Source organism: Pongo pygmaeus, chromosome 1 (genome assembly GCF_028885625.2).
Source record: "Pongo pygmaeus isolate AG05252 chromosome 1, NHGRI_mPonPyg2-v2.0_pri, whole genome shotgun sequence".
In the NCBI taxonomy this organism is placed as follows: domain Eukaryota; kingdom Metazoa; phylum Chordata; class Mammalia; order Primates; family Hominidae; genus Pongo; species Pongo pygmaeus.
This window is the reverse complement of record NC_072373.2, coordinates 165,379,044-165,404,854: the sequence shown is the minus strand read 5'-3', so window position 1 is coordinate 165,404,854 and position 25,811 is coordinate 165,379,044. Positions and strand designations below refer to the sequence as shown.

General features: G+C 41.2%; 1 protein-coding gene across 9 annotated transcripts in view; it reads right to left on the bottom strand.

Moving 5' to 3' along the window:
- The window catches only part of JAK1 (Janus kinase 1), a 235,464-nt gene that overhangs the window by 41,209 nt on the left and 168,444 nt on the right, over window positions 1-25,811 (bottom strand). For all 9 annotated transcript variants that reach the window (XM_063654603.1, XM_054484157.2, XM_063654614.1 and 6 more), the window contains 3 exons: window positions 11,088-11,170; window positions 8,096-8,294; window positions 3,829-3,952 (listed from right to left, as the gene is read on the bottom strand). In XM_063654603.1, the coding sequence (XP_063510673.1) occupies window positions 3,829-3,952; window positions 8,096-8,294; window positions 11,088-11,093 (329 nt within the window). In that variant the 5' untranslated portion in view covers window positions 11,094-11,170. The remainder of the gene's footprint in view (window positions 1-3,828; window positions 3,953-8,095; window positions 8,295-11,087; window positions 11,171-25,811) is intronic.

The window sequence follows — 25,811 nt, the reverse complement described above, 5'->3', positions numbered from 1 at the left end:
ACAGACAGGTCGCCCTCCATTGCCAGGGGAGGTGGCAGGAGGGGAAAAAGCACCAAGGAAGGGAAGCTGGAACAGAATAATTAAATGCCAGGCTACAGAGCCTGGACCATGCAAAGCAGGCAGAGCAAAGAATGAAAGCCAAGCACATACGAGGCACACTCTCCTGGGAGGGAAGCCCCATGGAAGATAGAAACGGAAGCGGCAGAGAGAAGCAGATGCCTGTGGCATTATTCGAGCAATGTCGTGAGCTGTGCATGGAAGCAAAGGCTGCAGCTGTCCTGCTCACCACTGAATCCCAGTGCCTGGTACCTAACAGCTACTGAACACATGCTTGATAGATAAACAAAAGATGAATAAACTCAGGGAGTAGCAATTAACATGGAAAGGATAAACAAAGAATCACTTTAAAGGTAAAAACCAACATTTTTATAATTTTCAATGATTCTATACAGCCCATCTTCCTTGTAATTTACGAAAGTGACTGAGAATTTGACTGTGGGCTTTGGTGTCTCTCTCACACACAGAAAGAATCACACATCTGCAGAGCCACGGGCAGCATGAGCCACGTCAGGCCTCTGAAGCTGCTGGACTGTTCCCTTACCCTCCGCTGGTAGCAGTGGAAAGCTACGGCTATCAGCTGGCAGGGAGGCTGCCACTCATGCTGTACCCAGGCCTGGCACTGCTCTTCAAAGGTAGAACAGAACACGTGCCCAGGAGAACTTAGCCACGATCCCCTCCCTGGGACAAGCAGGAAGGAAGGAGTGAACCAGCTACAGAGGTTCAAAGAGGGGTTCTGACAGAATGGCCAACAGGAGGGGTAAATGCTGTTTGATGGCAGAGGAAGGCAGTAATAAGAGAATGAGAAGTAGGTACAATACGGAAAGTTTCCCGAGATAAGGAAAGAAAAGGGTTCCGAGGATGGAGGGTGTTGTCCATAAGAGAAGAATCTCTCATGAGGTGCCAAGGAGAGAGACAGGTCGCCCTCCACTGCCAGGTGAGGTGGCAGGAGGGGAAAAGGCAGATGTTCCCTGAGCCAATGGAGCCACGGCCTTCTTCTTCCACATCCTACTGAGTCTCTGTGAGAAACAGTCCTTGGACCTGGTAGAGATGAGGGCCCAACAAACTCCCTCTGGGCAGAACACAATCTTCAATCTGGTCTGAACAAGGATATTCTTCCAGGCTGCTGAGAGCCCTGTGGGAGGGACCATCTTTGTCTTGGAAGCCTTTAGATCAGATACTCAGACAGCACCAGGCTGAGGAGACCAAACATAATGTGTAGCTTCTCCACTGGAACAAAGGCTAAAGGTAAACAGAAGATGAGGGAGCCTAAAATAAGGCCGGTAGCTTTCTCCTTAATAAGATGTCAAAAATATTAACAAAACTTTAAATCCGTGACTACCAGAATCATTACCCTCCCTATCACCCATAAGACCAAGCTTGAAGACACACTGAAGACAAACATTCCACACACCTTTTGAAAATTACTTATAAAGGTGCTCATCAAACCTGGTACACAAAAATTCCAGATACTATAGCATGCCAATGGAAAAAAAATTAAAAATGACATTAATAAATGTAGAATGATACCTGCCTATATTCCTTTTCAAAATGATGTGGAGGAACAAAGCAGGAAGAAAGGAGAAAGAAAAAAAAAAACAGACATCAATCAGAGCTACGCACTGCAAGTTTCTGAGAAAATTATGTACAGATAACTGCATATTTTAAGTTTATATGCAGATATTATACACAACAAACTCTCTTTAGGCTTCTACAAAATGTTTTAATGGACAGTGAAATTCAGTTGTTTAAAAAAGCAAGAAAATATTTTTTGAAAAGGAATACAGAATATGGTTGTCTTATGCTAAGATATATATATAAGAGCTTGGTGTTCTCATCATACAGGGCAAAGAGGTTGTGACAAAGAGGAGAGATACCTGAGGATAACTATGATTACCCAACAACTATCAAAAGCATTATCTAAAAACAGAAAATGATAATTGAAATACAAGAATATTTCCCAAAGTAAAACTGGTATTCCACTGAAATAATCATCACCAACATTTATTTTCATTTACACCTCCTTTAGTGGTGAGATTATGAGGTTTCAAAATTTTTGTAGTTTGTCATCAGGCAAATGTTTTAGTTTAGGGTGGTACTTTTTTTTTCCAAGTTCAAAGAGCCTGTGGTAACAAAGCAATATCCTGTTGAAGCACCATATCAGGTACAGAGTCAAGGTGCTAAAAGTGAAGCAACCCTGCATTTCCAGGCAGCTAATAGAAAGAGGGAACAGGCAAAGACAGCCTTTAATAGCCAGGCATTCAGACAACCAAGACTAATGCCTCAAAGAGCTTTACAATGCCTCAGTTGTAAAGCTAATCAGACAATTCACTAGATGTAATTTTTGGGTTAACTCTCTTCCCTTTTCTGGGTATTAGTTTTTCCACTGAAAAAAATGAAAGAGTTGAATTAGGTAACTTTGGTCTTTTCCAATCCTAAAAGCTACCATTCTAGACTCTGAGCTGAGTACAGAAACCTAGAGGGAAAGAATTAGAACCCAGGGACATACCCCTTCCAGACTTCAAACTGCAACAACCCATTTCAATGCTGATCACACAGCCAATCCCCAGGCCACAAAATGCAAGATTACACGTGGAAAAACAAGCCAATAGCCAGAAGGCTCAGCTGGGACCTGAAATCTCCACGGCACACAGCTTTCCTCTCCAGGTGAGACTCTGGTTAAGCATAAAAAGAAGAGGAAAAAGTCAGCCCTAGGATGATTATCAAAGAAAGTTAGATCTGGTTCAGTGTCCACTGAGAAAAACATCCCAGTCATTGTGTAATGGTGACAACTCCACCACATTCTCCCAAAAACAGTAGCTATGATACTGTGAGAGTCTCTGAGATTTCAGAGGGCTTTTCTAGCAAATCCCTGCATTCTATTAGCATCTGAGCTAATCTACTGATTTAATACCTATGTAAGTTAACCTGCTTTTCAAAAAGGATCCACCCTATTTATAATCTCCACTGCTAAACACACGTTAACTTCTGCTTAGCAAGTATGTAACTAACATATTTTCCATTCTAGTTACTGAACAAATACGTTTACAAACTCAGGAGACTGCAGCTATTGAAGTACTGACTGTCTGTGTCACCTGCGACATTTCACAAAGTCTGCAATATGGGAGAAAAGGCAGGTGCCCATCAGAAGAAAAATTACAGCTCCACAGCCAAAAATCCTCAAGGAGTAGTCAAAACATCCACTCCCAGAGAGCAAGGCCAACCTAGAATTTCTAGTTAACACTTCAGGCAAGGTTTCTCAAGCTTTTTAGTTGCAACTTTTAGTAAGAAAAATATTTTCTATCATGACCTTTATATAAAGTACATATATATATATATATATATATATATATATCTCAAAAGTTTAAAAAATATATTCTTAGGTTATGCATATATGCTGATAGTATTGTCTCCTGTTTTTCTTAAATTCACTAAATTAAATTGAATTCATAACTGTGAATCCACTAAATTAAATTCATAACTATGATTACCCATTTGAAAAACTCTGCTGTAGGACACTAATTCTATTCAAAATATCCTCTGCATTATCAAGATTTCTTTTCTAAAATGTGGCAGAGGAAGGTGATCAAACTCATCTTGAATTGTATTCCAAATACTGAAGAAGTCCTTTCTCATATCCAGCAAATACAAAAGTTACAAATTACAAAAATGACTACAATACTTCTTGGTAAGTGACTCAGGGCTCCAGGCTGACCACTGTCCCTCAGTGCAGAGGGAGCCAGGCAGGTACCAGGTCAGTACTTCCCATACCTCATCCGGTAGTGGAGCCGGAGGGACATCTTGTCATCAACGGTGATGGTGCGATTTGGAGCATACCAGAGCTTGGTGTTCTCGTCATACAGGGCAAAGAGGTTGTGACAAAGAGGAGAGATACCTGAGGAAAAGTAAAAAAACACATCAGAAAATTAAGGCAGATATATTTGGCCATCTGTTTCTAAACCCAATATATGCAAAGATAAGGAACTCTCTCATCCACAAAGAATCTGGGTCATTCATATCCTCTTAGGGCAAATAGACTTCCAACCAGGTTTGGTCAGGCTGTTTTGATCATAATCATCAAGAGCTATGACTCCCCAGAAATATGCACTGTAGCTCCTGGCAAACCAAATTTAGATCATTTAAAAATAAAACTCTGATGATATTTCTCATTACAGACATCTGTGACAGAGTCTTATCAAATCCAGCTTTTAAAAAACCCCTATCTGAGAGGTTCACAGATCCTGCCTGATGTGCACTTTGCTAATCAGAAACACTCTGGGAGTTGGGGAAATCTTCCATCTGTTTCCTACAGAAAGCACTTAAACAATTCTAACACGCTTGTGATTATATATCAAACATGCAAACAAATTCCTGGCAGTAGTATGCAAAATGCATATTAGAATAAATAATAACCAAAGTGATTCTTGTCAGTGATTAAAATCTATTACCATTAATAATAAATATACTTAAGTACTCTGTATGATTATCACAAATATTTTTTATTTAGTAGCCAACTAGCAAGAAGATATATGGCTTCACAAAGCTGGCCCAACAGTGCTCCCCTGCCTCTCCATTCCACCAGTTGCCTCTGTCAATAAGAGAATGATGGGAAAGAGCAGGGAGATTATGAAGTCACTCAATTCTACACCCATGATTAAAATTTTATGAACCTGTAACATAGGCAGGGTGGGGGGAGAATGACTGCCAATAATCAGCTATTACTGACATTTTCATAAGCAGCCAGGCCTCAAACTAAGATGAGGTAAACTTAAATGACAAGAAACCTGGGAGAATATGAGGTAATAGGCACTTGTTTCCCAAATCAGACATCTGCAGTGAGACTGACACTGACAGGGCCCCCTCCCTGGCCCAGCACACCCAGGCGGGGACTCTCTCCAACGCAGACACTGAGTTAAGAACCTACAGACACCTTGGCAGCTATCTAGTGCTCTCCTGAACACCTCAATCCATGCTTCTCAAGAAATGTGAACAGTTACCCTTCAGAAGTTATAGTTTTTCTTATAAACCGAGAATATGGAGTTAAACTGTAAAGGGAAGTTTTCCTTGAGAACATAGGCAAATGGCTTTTGGATTCAGTATTATCAGGACAAATAATTCAAATATGCTATAGATTTACATTCATAAAGTGGCTTTTGTGGACTGGGCTGGAAACCCAGCCTTTCTTTATGCATATCCACATTTGAATGTGCACCAACACTTACATATCTAAAGTGTTAACTTATTTTAACCATGGAACTGTCTGAAATTCTAACACAGGTCTGATTCTAACAGTATTACTACCCATAAACAGAAAGATCAAAGACATATCTCTTTATATAAAAGTACTGAGTAGTAAAACAATAATACTAACATTTACTGAGGACTAAGTGTCAGGCATCAGGCTAACAGACTCTAAATTTATTATCTTGGCCGGGCACAGTGGCTCAGGCCTATAATATTCTCAGCACTGTGGGAGGCCCAGGCAGGCAGATCACTTGAAGTCAGGAGTTCGAGACCAGCCTGGCCAACATGGTGAAACCCCATAGCCAGGCGTGGTGGTGTGCACCTGTAATCCCAGCTACTCGGGATTCTGAGGCAGGAGAATCACTTGAACCTGAGAGGCGGAGGTAGTAGTGAGCCAAGATCGTGCCACTGCACTCCTGAGTGACAGAGAAAGACTCTGTCTCAAACAAACAAACAAATAAATAAATAACTAAATTATTTTTTGGCTGAGTTTGGTGGCTCACACCTGTAATCCCAAAACTTCGGGAGGCTAAAGCAGGAGGATCACTTGAGGTCAAGGGTTCGACACCAGCCTGGGTTCGACACCAGCCTGGGCAACATATCAAGACCTCCATAAATAATAAAAATGAGCCAGGCATGGTGGCACATGCCTGTAGTCATAGTTACTTGGTAGGCTAAGACTGGAGGACCTTTTGAGCCCAGGAGGTCACAGTTATAGTGAGCTATGATGGAACCACTGCACTCCAGTCTAGGGGACACAGCAAGACCCCATCTCTAAAAAATATTAAAATTTTAAATTTAAAAAAAATGTATTACCCTTTAATCCTCCTAATATCTAATGAGGTAAATACTGTTTTGACCATTTTGCAGATGAAGAATCTGTGGTCTCCTGAGATTTAGTATGATTCAAGGTTACTCATCTAGTAAAATGCAGAGCTGAGAATCAATCCAAGACACAGCTACTGAGGGGGTGAAGCAATGAGAACTACAAGAACAAAACTTTACCCTACAGAGGTCAAAAACAGGAAAGAAAACAATACTGCCCTCAAACATCACTTTCTATAGTAACAGTGAGAGCTACAAGAACCTGTGGCATTCAGTATGTATTTCTGAAATTGATGAGTTTCTGCAATATTCTGTTGAGCCAGTTACAGAAGAGACACCACTCATTTTCTATAAGGTAGGCTAGAAACCCCAAACTGGCTGACCCTAAGCCCAGAGTTATAGGAGGTCCAGTGACTGTGTCCATCCTCAGACTCACAGGCTCTCTCCTCTCATCTCTTTCCCAGCAGCTCCTTGGTCCCTCATTAACGGCAGCCCAATGACTCTGCAACAATGACCCTTGCTTACAAACTGAGTGAGGTTTATACCTGCTGTGCTGATGGCAAGAAGCTTGGCGAAGAGAATAAACAATATAAACCAAATCTCAAGGGGAAAGGGAGAAAACAAAAAAACAAAGCCTTAAAAAAATACTTTAGAACCACTGATTTACATCTAGGTGTTCTGATAATTACAAACACACTTGAAGCTGCTGTCTAAAGATGGTTATTTATACACGTTGCAGCCTAGTCAAAATAACTTCACAATATTACTGTATTTTTCCCACTAACAATCTATACACCTCAGCCCATTTTATTCTGTGCCACGTTTAGTCAGTAAGAGCCTACTACACTCTTCCCTATACCATGAGCCTCTCCCCTTTTCCTGAAACTCCGGTGTGTGAAGATTTTAGGCAGAAAGACAAATATCAGAAAGAAGGTAGGTTTTCTAAACAAGCTGTATTACTAACAAGATAAGCAATTCTTAAAATAACCATCCTATCCCCTCAGAGTTGTTCTGAGGGTTAAAGGTGGGATAAGTAAAGTAGGGATCAGGCTGTACGGCATCATAAATGGCTACTTCATCATCATAAAATGAGTTCATCAAACCTTTTTAAAACAGCTTTGAGATATAATTTACATATTATAAAATTCACCAATTTTTAAGTGTACAATTCAACAGATTCTAGTGTATTTACTGAGTTGTACAACCATCACCACAATCCAAGTGGATTAGATCTGTGATTTAACTTTTAATTTCTATGATTTAACTTGTCATTTAAAATTAGGCAAGCAAAAACTGCCATGTCCTCAAGTTCAAAGGATGAAAGAGACTTTGGTTTCCCACCTTCTGAGGGCAACAGGCTAACTTTAAGACAACTCTCACTTGAAAGGAGAAAAAAAAGCTCGTGTTGTTGAGAGCCTCGTCCTTTTCACAACTTGGGAATCTGACTAAGCCACAAAGCAACACTCAGCTTCTCACTTCAACTCAGCACCACCCATGGGAGGGCAGTCATGGCAGCAGAAGGAGGGGTCAAACTTTTTAGGAGAAGTTTTGAATAATTATTAAGATATTGAGATATGCTACTTGCTGAGCAGGGACTTAGTCCCAGGTGCTTTACGTAGCACCTCATCTAGTGCTGATATTATTCCAATTGTACAGATGTGGGGAAATGAGAACTGAGCCTGGATCCACAGAAGTCAAGCGTCATCCCCTGGTATCTTATAGTTCGTTAGTGACAGAGCAGAAAGAAGCCACTCTGCCGATGAAGAAAGTGAAAAGTGAAACCCTCAGAATTAGAATCACTGGCCTAAGGTCACGTGCAAGTGGCAGTGGCAGAGGCAGGGAGGAACCTGACTCCAGAGTCCACAACTCTTTCTGCCCAGCAGTGCTACAAGGGGCAGAGACCCCCAGATCTTCTTCTGAACTAGTGTGTTGGTGAAACCCCCAGCCCTGGGCAGCTGCCAGTACTCACGGCATGCCTGTGCAGCCCTGATGCACAGTTCCTCTGCTGTGTACTCTCCACTGCCCAGCCGGAGGGGCTCCCTGTCCGACAGATAGAAGATCACTTCCACCCCTGGCTCAGGGGCCTCCAGGTTCACCTCAGTCTTCTTGGAGCTCCTCATTTTAGCACAGAAAGCCATGGCATTGCAGTCCTCTTTTATATTTAGATACTGTTGTGGAAGGAAAACAAGACTATGTGGTCACTCCATGTGCTAAAAGTTCTTATGGCAAAAGGGAGTGTTCTGAAGGTAAAAAAGCAGAAATATTTGGTGTTGGTATTGGATATGTACCTCTCCCCTGCCCCTTCCCTTCCTGGAAACCAAACATGTCAGATCTTGTAAGAGATGAAACCATGGAAAATAATTAATTATGCATACTAATTAATGAATTGTAATTTATTAATTACGTATTTTTGAAAATATGGTCAGACCATATTTTCAAAAATCAGAATAATTTTAGACATGGCCTGAATTTATTTTCTCCATTTGCACCCAAGTTGTAATTGAAAAATGTAGCCCAATCTGGAACCAACAATGTTAAAGGACTGATTATTAGGGACTGATTATTAGTTACTAATTCTGCTGCTGTTTCTACTGGAATCACATAAGCTTTGAACAGACTTATGGCAAGAATCAGCGTTTTAATTTCATGTCCATTTCCCGCTAAAAAGCAAGCATGGTGAGGGCAGGAACCGTATCTTATCTCTCTTCACATCCCCACCTGAGACACTGCACACAAAATGATGACCAGTTCATGTTCATAAGTCACATGGAAGGGCCATAACAATTAATGAATGCAGCCTGGTTCCTATCACCCTAGGAGGAGCGGCAGGACCTTGACGCAGCAGCAGGAGGGCAGGAGGAAGCCTTGCTTTGGAACAGTCAGAAAACCCTGGTGAGAAGCTTGTAAGTAAGTAATTCACATAAGCACCCTCCAAAGGGAGAGCAACTAGGGCCAAAGAACCAACCTCAGCAACTTAGCCTTGGGCAAGGCCAGAAACGAGGAAAGAAACGAGGGAAAGCCCTACACATTCTTTCTTCTTCTTGCCCAATACCAATGGGCTACAAACTAATTCGCTGACCCCACACTCCTACTACTTTCTTCCTGTCTGCCAAGCCAACCTTCACTTAAACCCCTAAAGTAATTTCTCTGTAACACATATCAGATCCTCCAAGGGCTTCCCATTAATCTACAGAACAATTCTGAGACTCTGAAACAGAGCCCTGCCCCATCATCTGGCCGGCCAGCCTTCCTCACCTTATCTTCTATCACTCTGAGCTTCTTGCTTCATGCTTGAAACCCACAAGGGTGTCAGTGTTACTGTATCCTCCCCTACCCAATGCTGCTTCTCACCCTCCTGCCTTCACTCACACTGATTCCTCTATAGGAATATCTTTCTACCTATCCCTTGCATGGCAAACTTCAACTTTCTTTAGAATTCAGCTCAGATATCGCCTCCTGCAGGAAGCCATCTCTGAACCTCCATCCCATTCCCTAAGGCCCTCGCTTCTTGCTCCTAAACTTATCCCACTGCACTAGCCACAGGAAATTTAAGCATCTTACGCACATGCTGTGAGTTCCTTGAGATAAGAACTGAGTCATTTTTCTCTATATCCGTAAGAAGCACAGAGGCTTACACATAACGGGTGCTTGCAGAATGACCCAAGGAGGCTCCCCCAAACAAGAAAAGTCATACAGGGCAGACAGCAGTCACAGTTCTCTTCACCAAATTCATTTGCTTGGTCTATTAGCTCCCCTGGTGAGGAAAGATTCTGAAAAGAGGGACATTAACCAGATATGCCTCAATGCTACAAACTGAGAGGTATTCAATTTTAACTGTTTAATTTCCAAATAAATCTGAAGACCAGAATCTTCTGGAAACCAGCCTGAAACAGTTAGTTCATAATTAACCTTGAAATTCAGATCAACAAGCAACACCACTTGAAAACCCAGCACTGAACCCCTAACCCCATCCCACACTGAAAAATTGTGATGGAAAACAGAGTAGCTAAAAGCCTGCTTCATAATGTAAGATAAACCTTTGTCCCTGAGAGTCTTTATAGACGTGACAGGGGAAGAATCCAAAGACAGTGTTGTACCCTTTAACTCTAAGGAAATAAACAGGCAAATGCATGTAATTATATATTTACAAGATGTCACATTGTTTGAAATAAGAAAAAATTGGCCGGGCACGGTGGCTCATGCCTGTAATCCCAGCACTTTGGGAGGCCAAGGCGGGCAGATCACGAGATCAAGACCAGCCTGACCAACATGGTGAAACCCCCGTCTCTACTAAAAATAGAAAAATTAGCTCGGTGTGGTGGCATGCGCCTGTAATCCCACCTACTCGGGAGGCTGAGACAGGAGAATTGCTTGAACCTGGGAAAGTGGAGGTTGCAGTGAGCCAAGATCGCACCACTGCACTCCAGCCTGGTGACGGAGCAAGACTCCATCTCAAAAAAAAAAAAGAAAAAAGAAAAAATCCAACTGACAATGTCCAGTAGGAGAGGACTCACTAAACAAAACAGGCAGGACTACTATGTGGCTGTCAAAAAGGATAACATAAAGCTGTATGTGAATCAACACAGAAAGATGCACAGGACATTCTGCAAAATGAAAAAAGCATAATATGGATAGTATGATCATGCATATGCACAACATGTATAATATGATTATGCACATGCATATTAAAATCTGGAAGAACATACAATAAATTCTTAATAGTGGTGAACATCTAGGAGAGATTACAAGGGAAGTTTAACTTTTACTCTGTACCTCCTATACTTTTGTATTTGAGATTTTTTTTTTAACCAGCATACTCAACACTGGGAATGAATAAATACATCAATTTTAAAAAATTAAAGGCAATAGCACCAATAGCCCTACAGCCTCAAGAACACGGTTTCATCAATTTTTTTAAAGCCAGATATTTTCCTTTTTTAAAAATATGCAAATCTACGTACCTGCATTTATTCAGCTGTCCAGTGTTCTCCAAGAAGCAGACTGGATTTTCTTCTCTACTTTCCAAAGCTACTTCAGAGAAGCGCTAAAGACAAAAATAAATAAATAAATCAGTGGCAGAGGTAATTGCATCTGAAAATAAGAGGGCATTTTCATTAAGGAAGCGGCCCAAACCATAAGCAGGCAAGAAAAAGCATTTGGGAGGAAGAAGGAAAAAAACAAAACAAACAAACAAAAAAATGGCCTAGGACATCAAGAGGACAGAGAGACATCTTAGGGGGCAAACATCAAAGAGGATACTAACTTCACCGCATCAAGAAAGGAAGCCAGGGATTTTTGCTTCCTAACATGGAGTGTCCTGTCCAATGTAAATGAAGATTGTGTGCTTTTACCATCAACAGCCCCTCTCCTGATTCTGTGAACAATAGTTTAAGACATCCAAAAACGCGCACTTTAATTTCTCATTCCTTCTAGAATTACCCTGCCCCAACCTTGTCTACACACACACACACACACACACACACACACACAGAGCTTTGTATTATTTTAACAGCTTTCCTTGTTGCTTCTCACAAATTCTTTAACAGTAGAATCAAATTATTTTTGCAAATAATAAGCTACCAGCCTTGGTGATTCAAAATTGGTTCTCAAATTAACAGTGATTATCACCTCAGTTTTCTGTCTGGCCACTCAACACATTTTATCAGAATTCAGTTTTAGGAAGAGCATAGTCCCAGGCATTACAGGGCAGCAGCGAAGGGGGAGAGGGAGATGGGTTAACTCTGAGGCCACAAGGCCAGCATCCCCACAGGGCCTTACAATAGAAGGTTGGAGACAGCACAAATGGAAACACAAAAGCAAAATCGATAGTGTGAGTGCGTCAGGATGCTGTTAGCTCTGGTGACTGACACTGGCAAGGGCTGGCTTGGGAAGGCTTTCTGCAGTGGGTAAGACTTAAGTAAAAGTAATGATGGAAAGCCTGGCAGGGGAGACAAGCATGAATTTGATTGTGATGACTTTGATTTGGCTACTTTGGTATGGCCAATTTTAACAAGATTAAAATCATTGCACAAAAGTTTTTTAAAAATTAATATAATCAATTGTTTTAATTATGTGAATAAACACCCTGCCCTGCCTCAGAACAGCAATTAGAAACTAGCTACATGCTAATGCCTTGCTTCTGCTCAGAAGCAGGACTTCAGATGCTACACTTGTTGAAGAGATTCACTCTTTCAACAAGTATTTTCAAACAGCTCTGCAGAAACTAAGCTAATTCAAAGGACAAGAGCAATATGGTCCCTGCCTACGTGGCGCTTACAGTCAATAGGAAGAATGGAATCAAACTAAGATATACAGAAAGAGGTCATTACAAAGAGCTAAAATGCTATGAAGGAAAAGTAGAGAACATAAAATAGAGGGAATGTGATCTGGTCTGGGGCTCAGGAGGGAAGGGACATTGAGTTAAGATGCAATGGATGCCCATGGAGGTGGGGCATGAAACCAAAACGGAGATAGCAGTCTCAGCAAAAGGATCAGCATGTGTGGGGAAAAAGGTCCTATAGCAGAAAGGAGCTAGGCTTGTCTCTCCCGTTGCTTGAACAGGAAAACCTCACAATACTCCTTTTTACACTTGGGCACCCAACAGCACTAGCCAGTCCACAGGCAGTGCTTGCTAACTTCATGTCTGGAGCCTGTCTACCCCAGGTTTCCTCACAGCACACCGTTACCAGCTGCCAAGGATCAGTGAAAACTGACCAGAGGGGAGTACTGAAAAGCATGCCTCAAACCCGGAAAGGGTCACAACTCAGCCTTTTAGGACAGGAAGAGACCTGTAAGTTCCACCAGGCCCAGGCTCCATTCAGAAGGGCTACCATATAAACCTTTTTAGAACTTACAAAGGTGTTTTTCTGTTGTTGTTGTTGTTGTTGGTTTTTGTTTTGTTTTGTTTGAGCCTAAGTCTCACTCTGTTACCAGGCTGGAGTGCAGTGGCATGATCTCGGCTCACTGCAACCTCTGCCTCCCAGGTTCAAGTGATTCTCATGCCTCAGCCTCCCGAGTAGCTGGGACTACAGGCATGCGCCACTACGTCCAGCTAATTTTTGAACTTTTAGTAGAGACAGGGTTTCGCCATGTTGGCCAGGATGGTCTCGATCTCTTGACCTCATGATCCGCCCGCCTCAGCCTCCCAAAGTGCTGGGATTACAGGCGTGAGCCACCACACCTGGCCAGAACTTAAAAAGTTTTTTAATATGCACTATCAGACCATGTGTTACTTCAACTTAGGAGTCATGGAACTTCTCTTAGCCTCATGTAAGATTCAAGGATCTGACTAAAATCACTAAGATTCTTCTAGAACTAGAATTCTACAAAAACCAGTAATCAAGGAGAGTTTGGTTTTCCAATCATTCTGTCTCTTCTGCAAGCAATACTACACTGCAATCACATTATACCTAATCTTCAAACTGACCTCCGTATTATTGAACACGACAGTAAAATGGTATAGATTTGTGATGCTAAGCCTAGAGATTAAACTCTTTGAAAAAACAAGAACAACAGAATTTCAAGACAATATGCATTAACTATGATGCTTTTGAATGCCGATTCAATAACAACAAAATCTCTACTCTCAGGGAATTGCCATTCTGATGATAAAAATAGAAAACACCCACATAGCACTTAGAAGACATGGGAGGCACTGTTCTAAGCACTTTAAGCCTAAGGCTGCTGATCTACTTTATATGAAATGACAACTGTTCTCATTCAGGATGACAAGCGGTTTTTTTGTGTGTGTACTACAGCATTTGTGTAATGGCTTCATCCAAATAATATTTCTTCTAAAATAAACCAGACAATGTGATCTAGCTGATTATTTTTAGAGCAGGTAGAAAAGGAGCAAGATCAGTTTATATTAACAAACACTTTGGATAATTCCAAGAAATAAATTCAAGTTTCTTGCTGCAACGTACAAAAGGAAAAATCATCAATGCTAGAAAGATTCACCAGGAGCAATCACAAAATACCCTTTAAAAAGAACATGATTCACTGGGTTCAATTCCCAACTCAAATGAATATAAAGACGCTTAGAAAACAGGAAGGACCAGGATGAGTAATCAGAAGGTTTTTGATGATAGCAGTGAATTCTTCCACCCTAATTTACTTATAAAATTGTCAAGGATTTGAAAGAAAATACCTTTCTTTTGGTGACAGAGGATTACTTTTGTAGCTCAATTCTGCAGGTGCTGTTTTACATGAAAAAAAAAATCAGGGAAATTTTGTGGGTTACTCAAATTGCTTTAGTTTACCTCAGTCTTATAAAAAAGACAAGTATATCAGACACTTTCTCAACGAGGAAAAAAATAAAAGAAACAAGACACAATTCTGTGGGCTGGAACAAAGCCTCACTGCAATAGATAAAATGTCACACATTTTTCCAAGATGCAAAATTCCAGAAATCTGTCTGAAAAAACTGGAACTCTCTTAAATTTTCAAGGGCATCTTTTGAAAGACTGGTATCTGTGCAAGGGAAGAACACACATTTTGGATAATGGACAAAGAAATAAAAATAGACTATTTTAATGTTCATAAATATGATCATCAGAATGAGACCGCTTTGGCCAAGGGCCACTGCCAGATTTTTACCGTTAAAAACAGACTGGTTGACAGTGAAACTCAATGACAAGAATTAAAATACTATGGATAGCTGATTATTTTCACCAAAGAAACCATCACACCTACAATGAATTACTTTGTGTTTGCCTTAAAGGAAATCAAACCTTTTGATTTGAAAATCAAATAAAATCAAAGAAAATACAAATAAAATGTTTATGAATTAAGGTATGAACTCAGAAAAATTGAAAGAAAAATATGTAATTTAGAAAATGCCCTGAAATCAGCTTCTTAATATCTTAAGAAATTTTAAGACTAAAAATCTGAAGCCTTAATAAACTATTTCAGCAGGCACCAGTCTTAACGTTGGTAAGGAAACCTAACACAACAATGAAAACTACAGGAAGATCAGGATGTTTTTTTTTTTTTTGTCTTTTGTTTAGTGCTTTATCCTCAGCACAAATTAGGTGATCAAGAGGTATGTTCAGTAACAGCTGTAAAAGAAAGATGAAGGTACAAAGTAAGCAACATTATGCAATGAAAAAAAGCACAGTAATCCAAGGTGTGTAGGTTCCCACTGACTCTATACTAGCAAGTGTGACCATGAGCAAGTCATTTTCATCTGAGCCAGTTTCCCTACCCATTAACCTAAGAGGAAACATCCTGCCTAGAGGGCTGGCGCAAGGATTAAAAATATCTTTCAGGGAGAAGTTGAGGCAGGAGGACTCCTTAAACCCCAGGAGTTTGAGTCCAGCCTGGGCAATATGGCAAGACGTTGTCTCTTTTTAAAAACAAACATACAAAACTTTCAAAAACTCTTCATCAAGTACCTACAATGCCCTTTTTGCAAGAGGCTATAGATGTGTAAGTGTACAAAAAGGTATTGACACAATATAAAATAGTCTTTATGGCAGAGGACTAAAGTGGGCTATGACTCTGCTTCGAAGAGAAAAGTCTAAATAGGGATTCTGAGCAAAAGCCTAGTTACAAATCAAAGCCCTTTCATAAAACTCAGATGACACAGCAAAGCAGTTAAGAGCACGGGCTGGAGTCATTGCGACCTGGGTTTGAATTCTGGCATCTCCACCGACTAGCTGTTGTAATCTTAGGCAAGTTAGTTAATATCCCTAACCCTCAATGTTCTTGGTGTAAGTGGGGAGATAAAAATAGCATTTATCTCACTGGGCTATTAAGAGTTAAGTCAGTCAATGCATGTAAAATGCCTAACAGAGTTTAGCATGCAGTAAGCATTCATATTTTGACCATAATTTGTTAAATTGATTACAGCTTGATGAAATATACAGTTCCAGTCAAGGAAAAAAAAAAAAAACAGTATCTACTAAGTATTTCAATATCTTGAACCTGGAGTTAGGCACTCGCACTTAATTCTCATAAAAAGCATGAGAGGTTTTAGGCTAATCGGCGAGAGTGCCAGGAGTCAAACACGTGACTCCTGATTCTAAGGACCCTGCTCTTTCCACAGTGGGGAAGAACTGCTCTAAACTGTCCCCATCAGCAACACCACTGTCTTCTCTGGTTTTTTAGTACTTTTCATAGTCTAACAACCACACAGGAGACTGATCTTACTCCAACACTCTTCCTTCTGTAGACTGAAAGGACTGTCATTTAAAAAATCACTGCAGGGCCCCAGCCTTCCCTGTGTTCCTGCCCACTACTAATGCTCTGTCCTGGCACCACTGCCACAGTGTGAGAGAAAAGTCCTAGCAACATGTGGACAGGGAGCCTCCTAACAGCCTAACCTACACAACAAGCCAGGGAAACTGCCAGTGGCTTCACACCCATAGAGCCACGGAAAATGACTTGTATCTATTGCTACTGGGACCCCACTGCTATGCTGAGACGTGGAATAACAGTTCTGATGAAAGCATCACAAGATACTGTAAAGCTGATGGATTCCAGCCAAAAGGACGACATCATATAAATACAAAATCTGCTATTTTTCATGTCAGGAAGTCAGAATTATGGCTTTTCTATATGCCACTCCTGCCACACAGAATAACTCACTTCTAACTATAGCAGCAATTCCAGGAATACCCCAGAACCGTAAGTGCTGCTTCATTTACAATAAACTAGGGATGATTAAATAATCAATGCCAGCTCAATGGTTCGGTGCTTTGCACTGCTCCCAAGGAGCCTGCATTCAGTGAGAGACAGTTTCTGATAAAAGTAAATACAGTACTTTGCTTAAAGTCAGTAAGTGTCTTCCTAAAAGCCACATTGTACCAAGAGACTTTGTTACTTTTCCTTTTCTAAAAAACTTTTTCTTCTTTTAAACTAATTACCACTAATACATCCATAATCTTATTAAAGAGCAATGAATATAAGATTTAGTGAAGCCACCCATATCCTTACCCCAGGGTCAAAGACTTGGTGGCACAAATGGACACTCAAAACATGGCAGGGTGGGGAGAATGGCTTGTCTTCATAGTATGTGCTTTTTTTGGGGGAATGGAGGGGGATGGAGTCTCGCTCTGTCACCCACGCTGGAATACAGTGGCACAATCATGGTTCACTGCAGCCTTGACCTCCTGGGTTCAAGTGAACCTCCTGCCTCAGCCTCCCAAGAAGGTGGGATAACAGGTGCACACCAACACATTCAGTTAATTTTTGTTGTTGTTGTTTTTGGAAAAGGGGTCTCACTATGGTGCCCAAGGTGGTCTCATACTCCTGGGCTCAAGCAATCCTCCCATCTCAGCCTCCCAAATTGTTAAGAGTACAGGCATGAACCACCTCGCTCAGGCACAATATGTGCTTTTTAATCATTTATCCCGAAAATACTTCTGAAGCACTTGTGCCATCACAATAAAACCTTGCATTTATATAGCACTTTATGGCTTAAAATGGGCTTTCACATCTATAACCACATTCGAGTTTCACAGCCCCTTCAGATGAGAAGACTCGGCTAAGGCGTTCCCACAGTCAACTGGCCAGTGAGAGGTGAGATAGGTCTCAAACACATTTCTCAGCTGTAGCCTCACTCCCCTTTCCGTTTACCACTCTGCCTTGGGCAAGGTGTGGGACTTCAGGGGAATCCAAAGAAGTAACACAAATACATCTGAGCATGCCAAAAATCTTACAATCTACTGACAGCTGGCAAGACTTACATATACACGGGAACCCCAGGGAAGAGGCTGTGAGGGCATGCGGAGAGACAGACATTAAGAATCATGGGAGTCAAAAAGAAAGGGCACAAGGGCCATGCTTTGGGCTGAGAGGGGATCAAGGAGAGAGGAATCTGCTCTCAGTTTTCAGAAATGGAGAAGACTAAAAAAGAGAGAGGAAAGGTACAGCTGTTCTTTAAAAAAATAAAAATAAAAATAAAGGCCAGGAAGAAGGAAAATCACAAGCACAATTGTGCAGGAAAGAGTATGCAGACAGGAAGAATCATGCAGGAAAAAGGCAGACAGCAAGGAACAGATGGGAGGGTGCAATAGGAACAGAGCTTGTGCGGGAGCTTCTTCCCGCCAGTCAGAAAGAGGCCCATGTTCCAGCCCAGGATCCACTAGGACCTGCCTGGTCTTGAGCAAGCCTCTTAACCTCCCTGAGCTCAAACCCTGCATAACAAAAAAAGTATTGGATGCCCTCCAAAGTTCCTTATAGAAGCAGTTAAAAGCCTGCTCTTGGAGTCACCCTAACCTGGGTCCAGATCCCAGCTCTAACACCCACTGTCTGAGACCTTAGGCCAGTTTCTTAACCTCTGTTGAGTTTGTTTCCTCAGAATAATAGAAGTATCTACTTTACAGGGTTGTTGTGATGATGATTCAAGATTTCCCTAAATCTCTTAATGCTAAAATAAAATGCTCACACCCATTAGGAAATCAGTTTTCTGTGAGTATACGCAAGGCTTTTAAAAAGCTTAAAACTGAAAAAAGAAACAAATAAAACAAACCCTAACTTATAAAAGTTTGAAACCATTTTGTACTGCACCTAACACAGCTCATTTTTTATTAACATGTATTTCCAAAATGTCACAATGTAAAGACATAGAATCTCCTGCTGATAAGTCATCTGACAAAGCTTGAAGGCACCCATAATTTAAAGGAATACACAGGAAAACAACCCTGAATCCTTCCACCCCTTGCTAAATTTTATTATTTGTGTCTACCAAGCATTCACCTACTTCCTCTCACCTGTCACATACTAAGTTCATTTAGGGCAGACACCAATCTAACATGGTTCCTATATCCATTCAGTGTTCTTGGGTACAATCAACAGAAACCAGCTCTGCTTACCTAAGGGTAAAATGAGTTTAAGGGAAAGACAGAAGGATAGGGGAACAGCCTGATAAGGACACCACTGCTTGCACAGCCTCCACTGGTCACCAGCCATCACCAGGACAGGACTCCCAACTCTGCTGCTTCCATGAATGATCTCAAGCCACCTCTGTATGTTTGCACCACTCCCTCCAGATTCAAAGTCCTGAGGAGGAGGAATCGAAGAGGTTGAACCTAGTTTGCCCTCAGTTATGTGTCTGCACCTCCTTTAGCTTCCATAGCAACAATGGGAGACCACTCTAGAAACAAAGGGGGTTCAGATGCTGGACAACCCCCCAAATGGCAAATGTCCATTCCAGTCTATGCACCAAAGGTACTCAGCTATTGCCACAAAATGTAAGTTAGGAGAGAAAACAAAACAAAACGAGGCCGGGCACAGTGGCTCACGCCTGTAATCCCAGCACTTTGGGACGCTAAGGCGGGCGGATCACTTGAGGTCAGGAGATCGAAACCAGCCTGGCCAATATGGTGAAACCCTGTCTCTACTAAAAAAAAAAAAAAAAAAAAAAGTTAGCCGGGCGTGGTGGTGGGTGCCTGTAATCCCAGCTACTCAGGAGGCTGAGGCAGGAGAATCGCTTGAACCCGGGAGGCAGAGGATGCAGAGAGCAGAGATCATACTGCTGCACTCCAGCCTAGGCGTCAGAGCAAGACTACGTCTCAAAAAAAAAAAAAAAAAAAAAAGAAATCTCAAGAAAAATCTTTCTCTACATGGCCCCCCTACACTTGGCCCCCTCAACCAAAAAACTGTAACCAGTTTTTATGTTCAGCTTTGAAATTGCCCTGCCAACAAAGACTCCAATCTTAAACTGCTGGCAGAGCTCTCAGCGAACCCTATCCGCATAATGAGTAATGCACTTAGTCTTCACCAAGGCAGCAGCAGCATCAGGGCAGAGCAGGATCAGCAGGTCACCACGGCGCCTCCGGAGCCACTGTGCCACCTCTCACTCCTCCCCAGTCTGCCCCAGTTTCCCCTAGCATTCAGCCAAGAATCCAGTTAGGGTTACACATCATTGTCTGATATCCTAGGAACCTATGCTGACAGCCATGCTTATAAAACAGCTTTGCAGTCTTTTTTGACCATGATCACCGTAAAAAAATATATTTTATAGTATACATGTGTGTATATGACATACAAGTTTCACAAAAAGATATTGATCCTTACTATGTGCCATTCCCTCTACCTTCTATTCTATATTTTCTTATATTTAATACATTTTTAAATGCTAAACAAGACCCACAAAACAGATTTCACAGCCCAGTAAAGATTAACAGACTACAGTTTGAAAAACACTGTTTTAAAGGACCCAACAAGGTTACTACTAATCAAATTTACCTTACTTTTGTTTTTATTTCAGCAAATATAAGAAAGTGAATATAAAACACTGAGACATTCCCCAGCTGAATATGAAACAGTGAGACTTAATTCACCTCAAACTTCTTTGGTTACCACAAGATTACTTCTATTTTCTCACAATGTATAGCCTATGATGTTTCAATACAAACAGCTGGACTGAGACCCATACAATGCATATTCACAGTCTTCATTTCACAATAAGCTTCTCCTCCCTGAAAGGTCTTCAGTTAGTTACCTCCTACAGCCATATAATGGTACCACAAAGATCTAGAACATGTAGAAACTATACCCACAAAGCATGGAAGGTCTATTTTTAAAATTCTGCCAAACCACTCTTCTTACGCATGACTTATTCTCACAGTCCCAGGTGTCTAACTTCATGATCACATCTAGGGATGCTTCGTACAACCAAAAGAATTCAAAATCCATTCTGTGTACCTTGCAACTGTGCAAAATTTTCAGTGTATTTCATGGAAACAACGGTTATCGTGAATGAAGAGTTCAGTGTATGCCTGTCAATGGGGAACTACTCGGGAACGGGGAAGCTATCCAAGTCTTGGAGATTTAGATGGTAGATGGGTATCCTGAAATAGGCTAGGAATTTTTAATTATATTTCCCTATCAATGAATCGAAAAGGGTGATCAGATGCAGTTATTCTTTCTCAAGATAAATGCTCCTTTTTCCACTCTGCACATAGGAAGGCAGTCTCGATGACACTTTCTTGCATCCTTGAAGTACAGTCCAGAGCATGCTTACATTCACAATTCTTTTACAAATAGCCCTTGTCTAACAGACAACACTTGAGTTTAGCCAAACTGGCATCCATTTCAAAGTATCAAACTATTTAGTGGCAATGCCTGGTCTTTCATTCCACTTAATTTTTCTGTTGGTTTCTTTGCAGGGGATGGGATACACTACAGACTCCAGCCACGGAGCTTCTTTTGTCGTTCCTTCCCAGGAATAAAAGTGTAGAAAAAGAAGACTGAAGGATAATTTGCAAGACTACTTAGCAATTAGTGGAGGCAAATATTATGGTAGGATGTAAATGACTAATTGGGCTAAATATAACTAGGAGAAATAACTCACTTGTTCCAGGACATCATTAATTAAGTAAAATCAACAAAAACGCATTGTGTAAAGCCTGCAATGCACAGCTCAGTAAGAAGAAAAGAAAACAACAAAAGATATATCGCCAAAGAAGAATTAGCAACCCAAGCACATAGCAAGGTAATAATACATGACTGATTGCCAAACACAGGACACACCCGACCAAGGGAAAAGAGCACGTCTGGAGAAGGTCTGAGAGTGGGGCTGGTGTAGTGAGTTTGATTGGATCCAGAGGACGGCAGGGAAAACCAGCATGGTGGGGTTGAATGTTCAGGCTCAGGAAAACCTCAGCCCTGCCACTTAGTAGCTGGTTTTGAATAATTTTTAACTTTCTATGACTTTTCTCATTTGCAAATAAGGATAATTGTAATTACTTTACAGGCTTATTTTAAACTGTTGGAAAAATATATACATAAACACAGTAGGAAAACTGGCTCACAGCAGGCATGCAATACTACTACTATCACTATGAAGAAGGTGGGATACAAACAGGATGAAAACAGGAGCTGAGTGAGGGCAACATTCCAAATAAGGGAAACATGAAGAAATAGCAAAAGAAGGAAAGTGGGGTTGGGCACAATGGCTCACGCCTGCAATCTCAGCCCTTTGGAAGGCCAAGGCGGGTGGATCACTTGAGGTCAGGACTCTGAGACCAGCCTGGCCAACATGGTGAAACCCTGTCCCTACTAAAAATACAAAAATTAGCCAGGTGTGGTGGTGCGCACCTGTAGTCCCAGCTACTTGGGAGGCTGAGGCAGGAGAATCGCTTGAACCAGAAGGTGGAGGTTGCAGTGAGCTGTGCCACTGCACTCCAGCCTGGGCAACAGAGCAAGACTGCATCTCAAAAGAAAAAAAGAAAAAAAAGAAGGAGGAAGAGGAGGAGGAGGCGGCGACGGAGGCGGAGGAGGAGGAGGAGGAGGAGGAGGAGGGGGAGGAAGAGAATGCCAGAGGGTAAGGCACTTGACTGAAGACTAAACAGGTTTGTGTAGAACCAAAAAAGATGAAGTAAGGAGGAAAACTGGGCCCAGGCTACAAATGCCCCTCTAAGGAGTCTGGATTTTCCTCTGAGGGGATACTACCCAAGGAGAACCCAAATCCCCAGATTCATGTGACTTCCTCAGAGAGTGGAAAGTCCCCAGTGTGTGAAGGTGTGCTACGTGGGGTGGGGGCTCTCACACATAGGAAATGATGGGAAAGGCATGGACATAGGACACCTGAAATTCAACTGTGTAAAAATAATATCCTTCTTTTTAAAGATTCTTAATGAATCAGCTACTCTTTGATGGATATATAGGCACTGTACATTGAGAAAGGACAATAAAATTTAACTGAGCAAACAGTTCAAATACTGCTACAGGTAAGAGCTAATTTGAATATTCATTTGAGGGATCCATACCTTTGCCCCACCTCGCTATACACACACACAAAAAGGAAACTTCTTTAAAAAATAAAATAAAATGAGAAGCTAGAGGTTTTCTTGTGTAAATCATGATGTTAATGAGTCAGAAAGAACTTTCCCAAAGCTTATCTTCCTGGTTGTCCCGTCTGGCTGGGACATCCACTAACAGCACTGGGAGAGTCAACATTCTGCTGCTGGTGATTCATCCTCCTCTGCTAGCACAGTCAGAGGGACCAGCAAGTTCATGGGGCTGCCCTTGGGAGTCACTCTGAATTATTTTTGTAACATCTTGTCCTTGGATAAAAGGGAATACAGAGTCAGAAACCAGAGGCCAGGAGGCCATCTATTACTCAGTAGAGTTGTTTACACAGCCCTGTTCCTCTATTATCCAGAATTCAGTGTTCTGGATAACTGATAAACTTAAGGCACCTATGTTTCCAGGGAGCTGAATACAGCAAATGCACAAAAGTCATGTTGGATGAAATTCTACCTTCCCTTGATTGATTCAGAAGACCATATCAGACCTTCTCAGGCATGACTGCAGATGACAAAGAGATTATTAGAACCTGATTTTGACCAATTTTCATCTCACAAGCCTGTGAAATGTGGACTCAAGGGTGTGGGAGAATTTCAGTTAGCAAAATTTGCATAAATAGTTTCCTTCTACTGCCATCCAGTTAAACAGTCTCCAGGAGCTTGCATGAATGCTTTATCAGCTCACCAAGCTCTCTGATGTATGTCCAGCCAGGTGCTCCCTGAACATTTCTGGGCCTGGCCAAAACTGTGCTTGTTCAGTGCATTTCAGCTGTATATATAGCTAATAATTAGCAGCAGAAATGTGGCACAAACCCAAATCTCATGGATCCCACATTGCACCAAAATAAATATTAATGAAGGCACCTCTGCCTTTTTAGTCTTTCTCCAAATGAATTTTTAAAAAAGCAAAGTTGGCTTAACTGCTCATGACCATTGACTAATATAAAAATCAATAAAAAATCAATAATTATATACTTTTTACAATTTACAAAGCACTTTCAATACTTGATCTCAATCCTCACAATAATTTGAAGTATCATTCCTCTTATTTTACTCATAAGCAAACTAAAGCTTAGAAACACTAAGTGACTTGTGAAAGATCACATGTATTTATTACCTAGGACTCAAATCCAAGTCACTAGACAGCAAAGGAAATGGAAACAACTAAAGGGAAAAGGACCTATAATCATGGTGAAAAGGCGAAATTTCAGTAAATTAAAATTGTTTATCTAGTCAGGAAAGTTGGTATTATACTTCTTTTTAAATGTAAATATAAGCCTGGATTAGGTAGAAGTATAAATTACTGTCACCTATAAACTACAGGTGACAACTCTAAAAATCATTTAGGTTCATCATAAATGCGTACATTCAACATTACAGAAAGATATCACTGAAAAGCCAAAGTTCCCCTCCCTCCTCCCAGAGATAATCACTATTCAGTTTTTGGTAAGGCTGAGCAACCCAAATCAAAAAATCTGAAGTCTGAAATGCTCCAAAATATGACTTTTTGACTACCAACATTTCTTGAAGGAAATGCTCATTGGAGGATTTTGAATTTTCAGATTTGGGATGCTCAATGGGTGAGCACAGTGCTAATATTATAAAATCCCAAAAATCTGAAATCTGAAAGTTGTCTGGTCTCAAGCATTTCAGATAAGGGATACTCATCTGTACGACTTTCCCTGAGGACAATTTAGCTCCACTTTCAATTTGGACTTGAAGATTCTCCTATGTTTTGACACAAGAACCTTACAATATGGTAATGAAAAAATCAAATTGAAAAACAGCATGTATAGGATGATCCTAGCTATGATGCGTAGATGCACACACATGTAATCCTAAAGAAACAGTGACAAAATGGATGGGGAGGACGTTACAAGAATAATTATCTGTGAGTATTCCAAGGTGCTTGTGATAGTAGTTACTTCATTTTGCACACTTTTACAGATTTTCTAAGTGTTCTGCAACAAATACCTGTTACTACACTAATGAGGGGAGAAAAGTCATTCCCCCTGGGTTATACAGGAAATTAGGGCTGGGAGTAGGAATTCAGGAGAGCCAATTCACCTCTCTACCTGCTGCAATGGCTCAAGATTGACTAGCAATTCAAAGCAATTAAGAGATGTGACAAGGCAAAACGTAATTATTTGTCATTGACTGATAGAGATATTAAGTGCTATGACTTCAGAGGACAAAGAGATCATTCTAGCATGGAATTATTCCAAAGGATTCATAAGTCAGAGATCCAAGAAGGTAAAGGGAACAGATGAGCTCCATTCTAGGTGAAGATAAAGGTGTAATCAAAGGTAACAGACATTAAATCACCAAGCCAGTTCTGGGGACAGTAAGCACAAGACTTAAGCATTTCATGAAGAGAAGAAAACAAGACTTAGAAGGCAGGCTGGGGTCAGACTGACATGAAGTGAGACAGTGAAGTGGACAGAGATCTTGGAGTCCTAGGAACTGCGACCATATCCACTTGCGGAGCAAGCCCTAATCGTTCTAACTCTGTTGTCTCCGTTCTAACTCTGTTGTCTCTATCCACTTATCTCCCAAATTACCGGAACAATCTCCTGAAAGTTTCTGCCTTCATTCTCATCCGCTTCTATTCCAAGTCTCTACAATGCAGCCAGTCTTATTTCTAGACTGCAAATCTGGAAGTATCATGCTCTAAAACTCTTATTTCTTACTCTCTTAGGTGACATGGCTTACAAGGCTACTTGTAATCAAACTCTCATGGCTCATCCCCATTTGTGCCCTGAACTCCAAAAGTACTGAGTTACCTGCAGTTCCTGTAATCCAGCACGACTTTGTCCTCCAAGCCTTTGCTGTCCCCACTCATCCTTCAGTTCCTAGCTCAGGAATCATCTCCATCAAGGTTTCCCTGACTTCTCCCATTTCCCAAGTGAGGCATTCACAGAGTCCTGT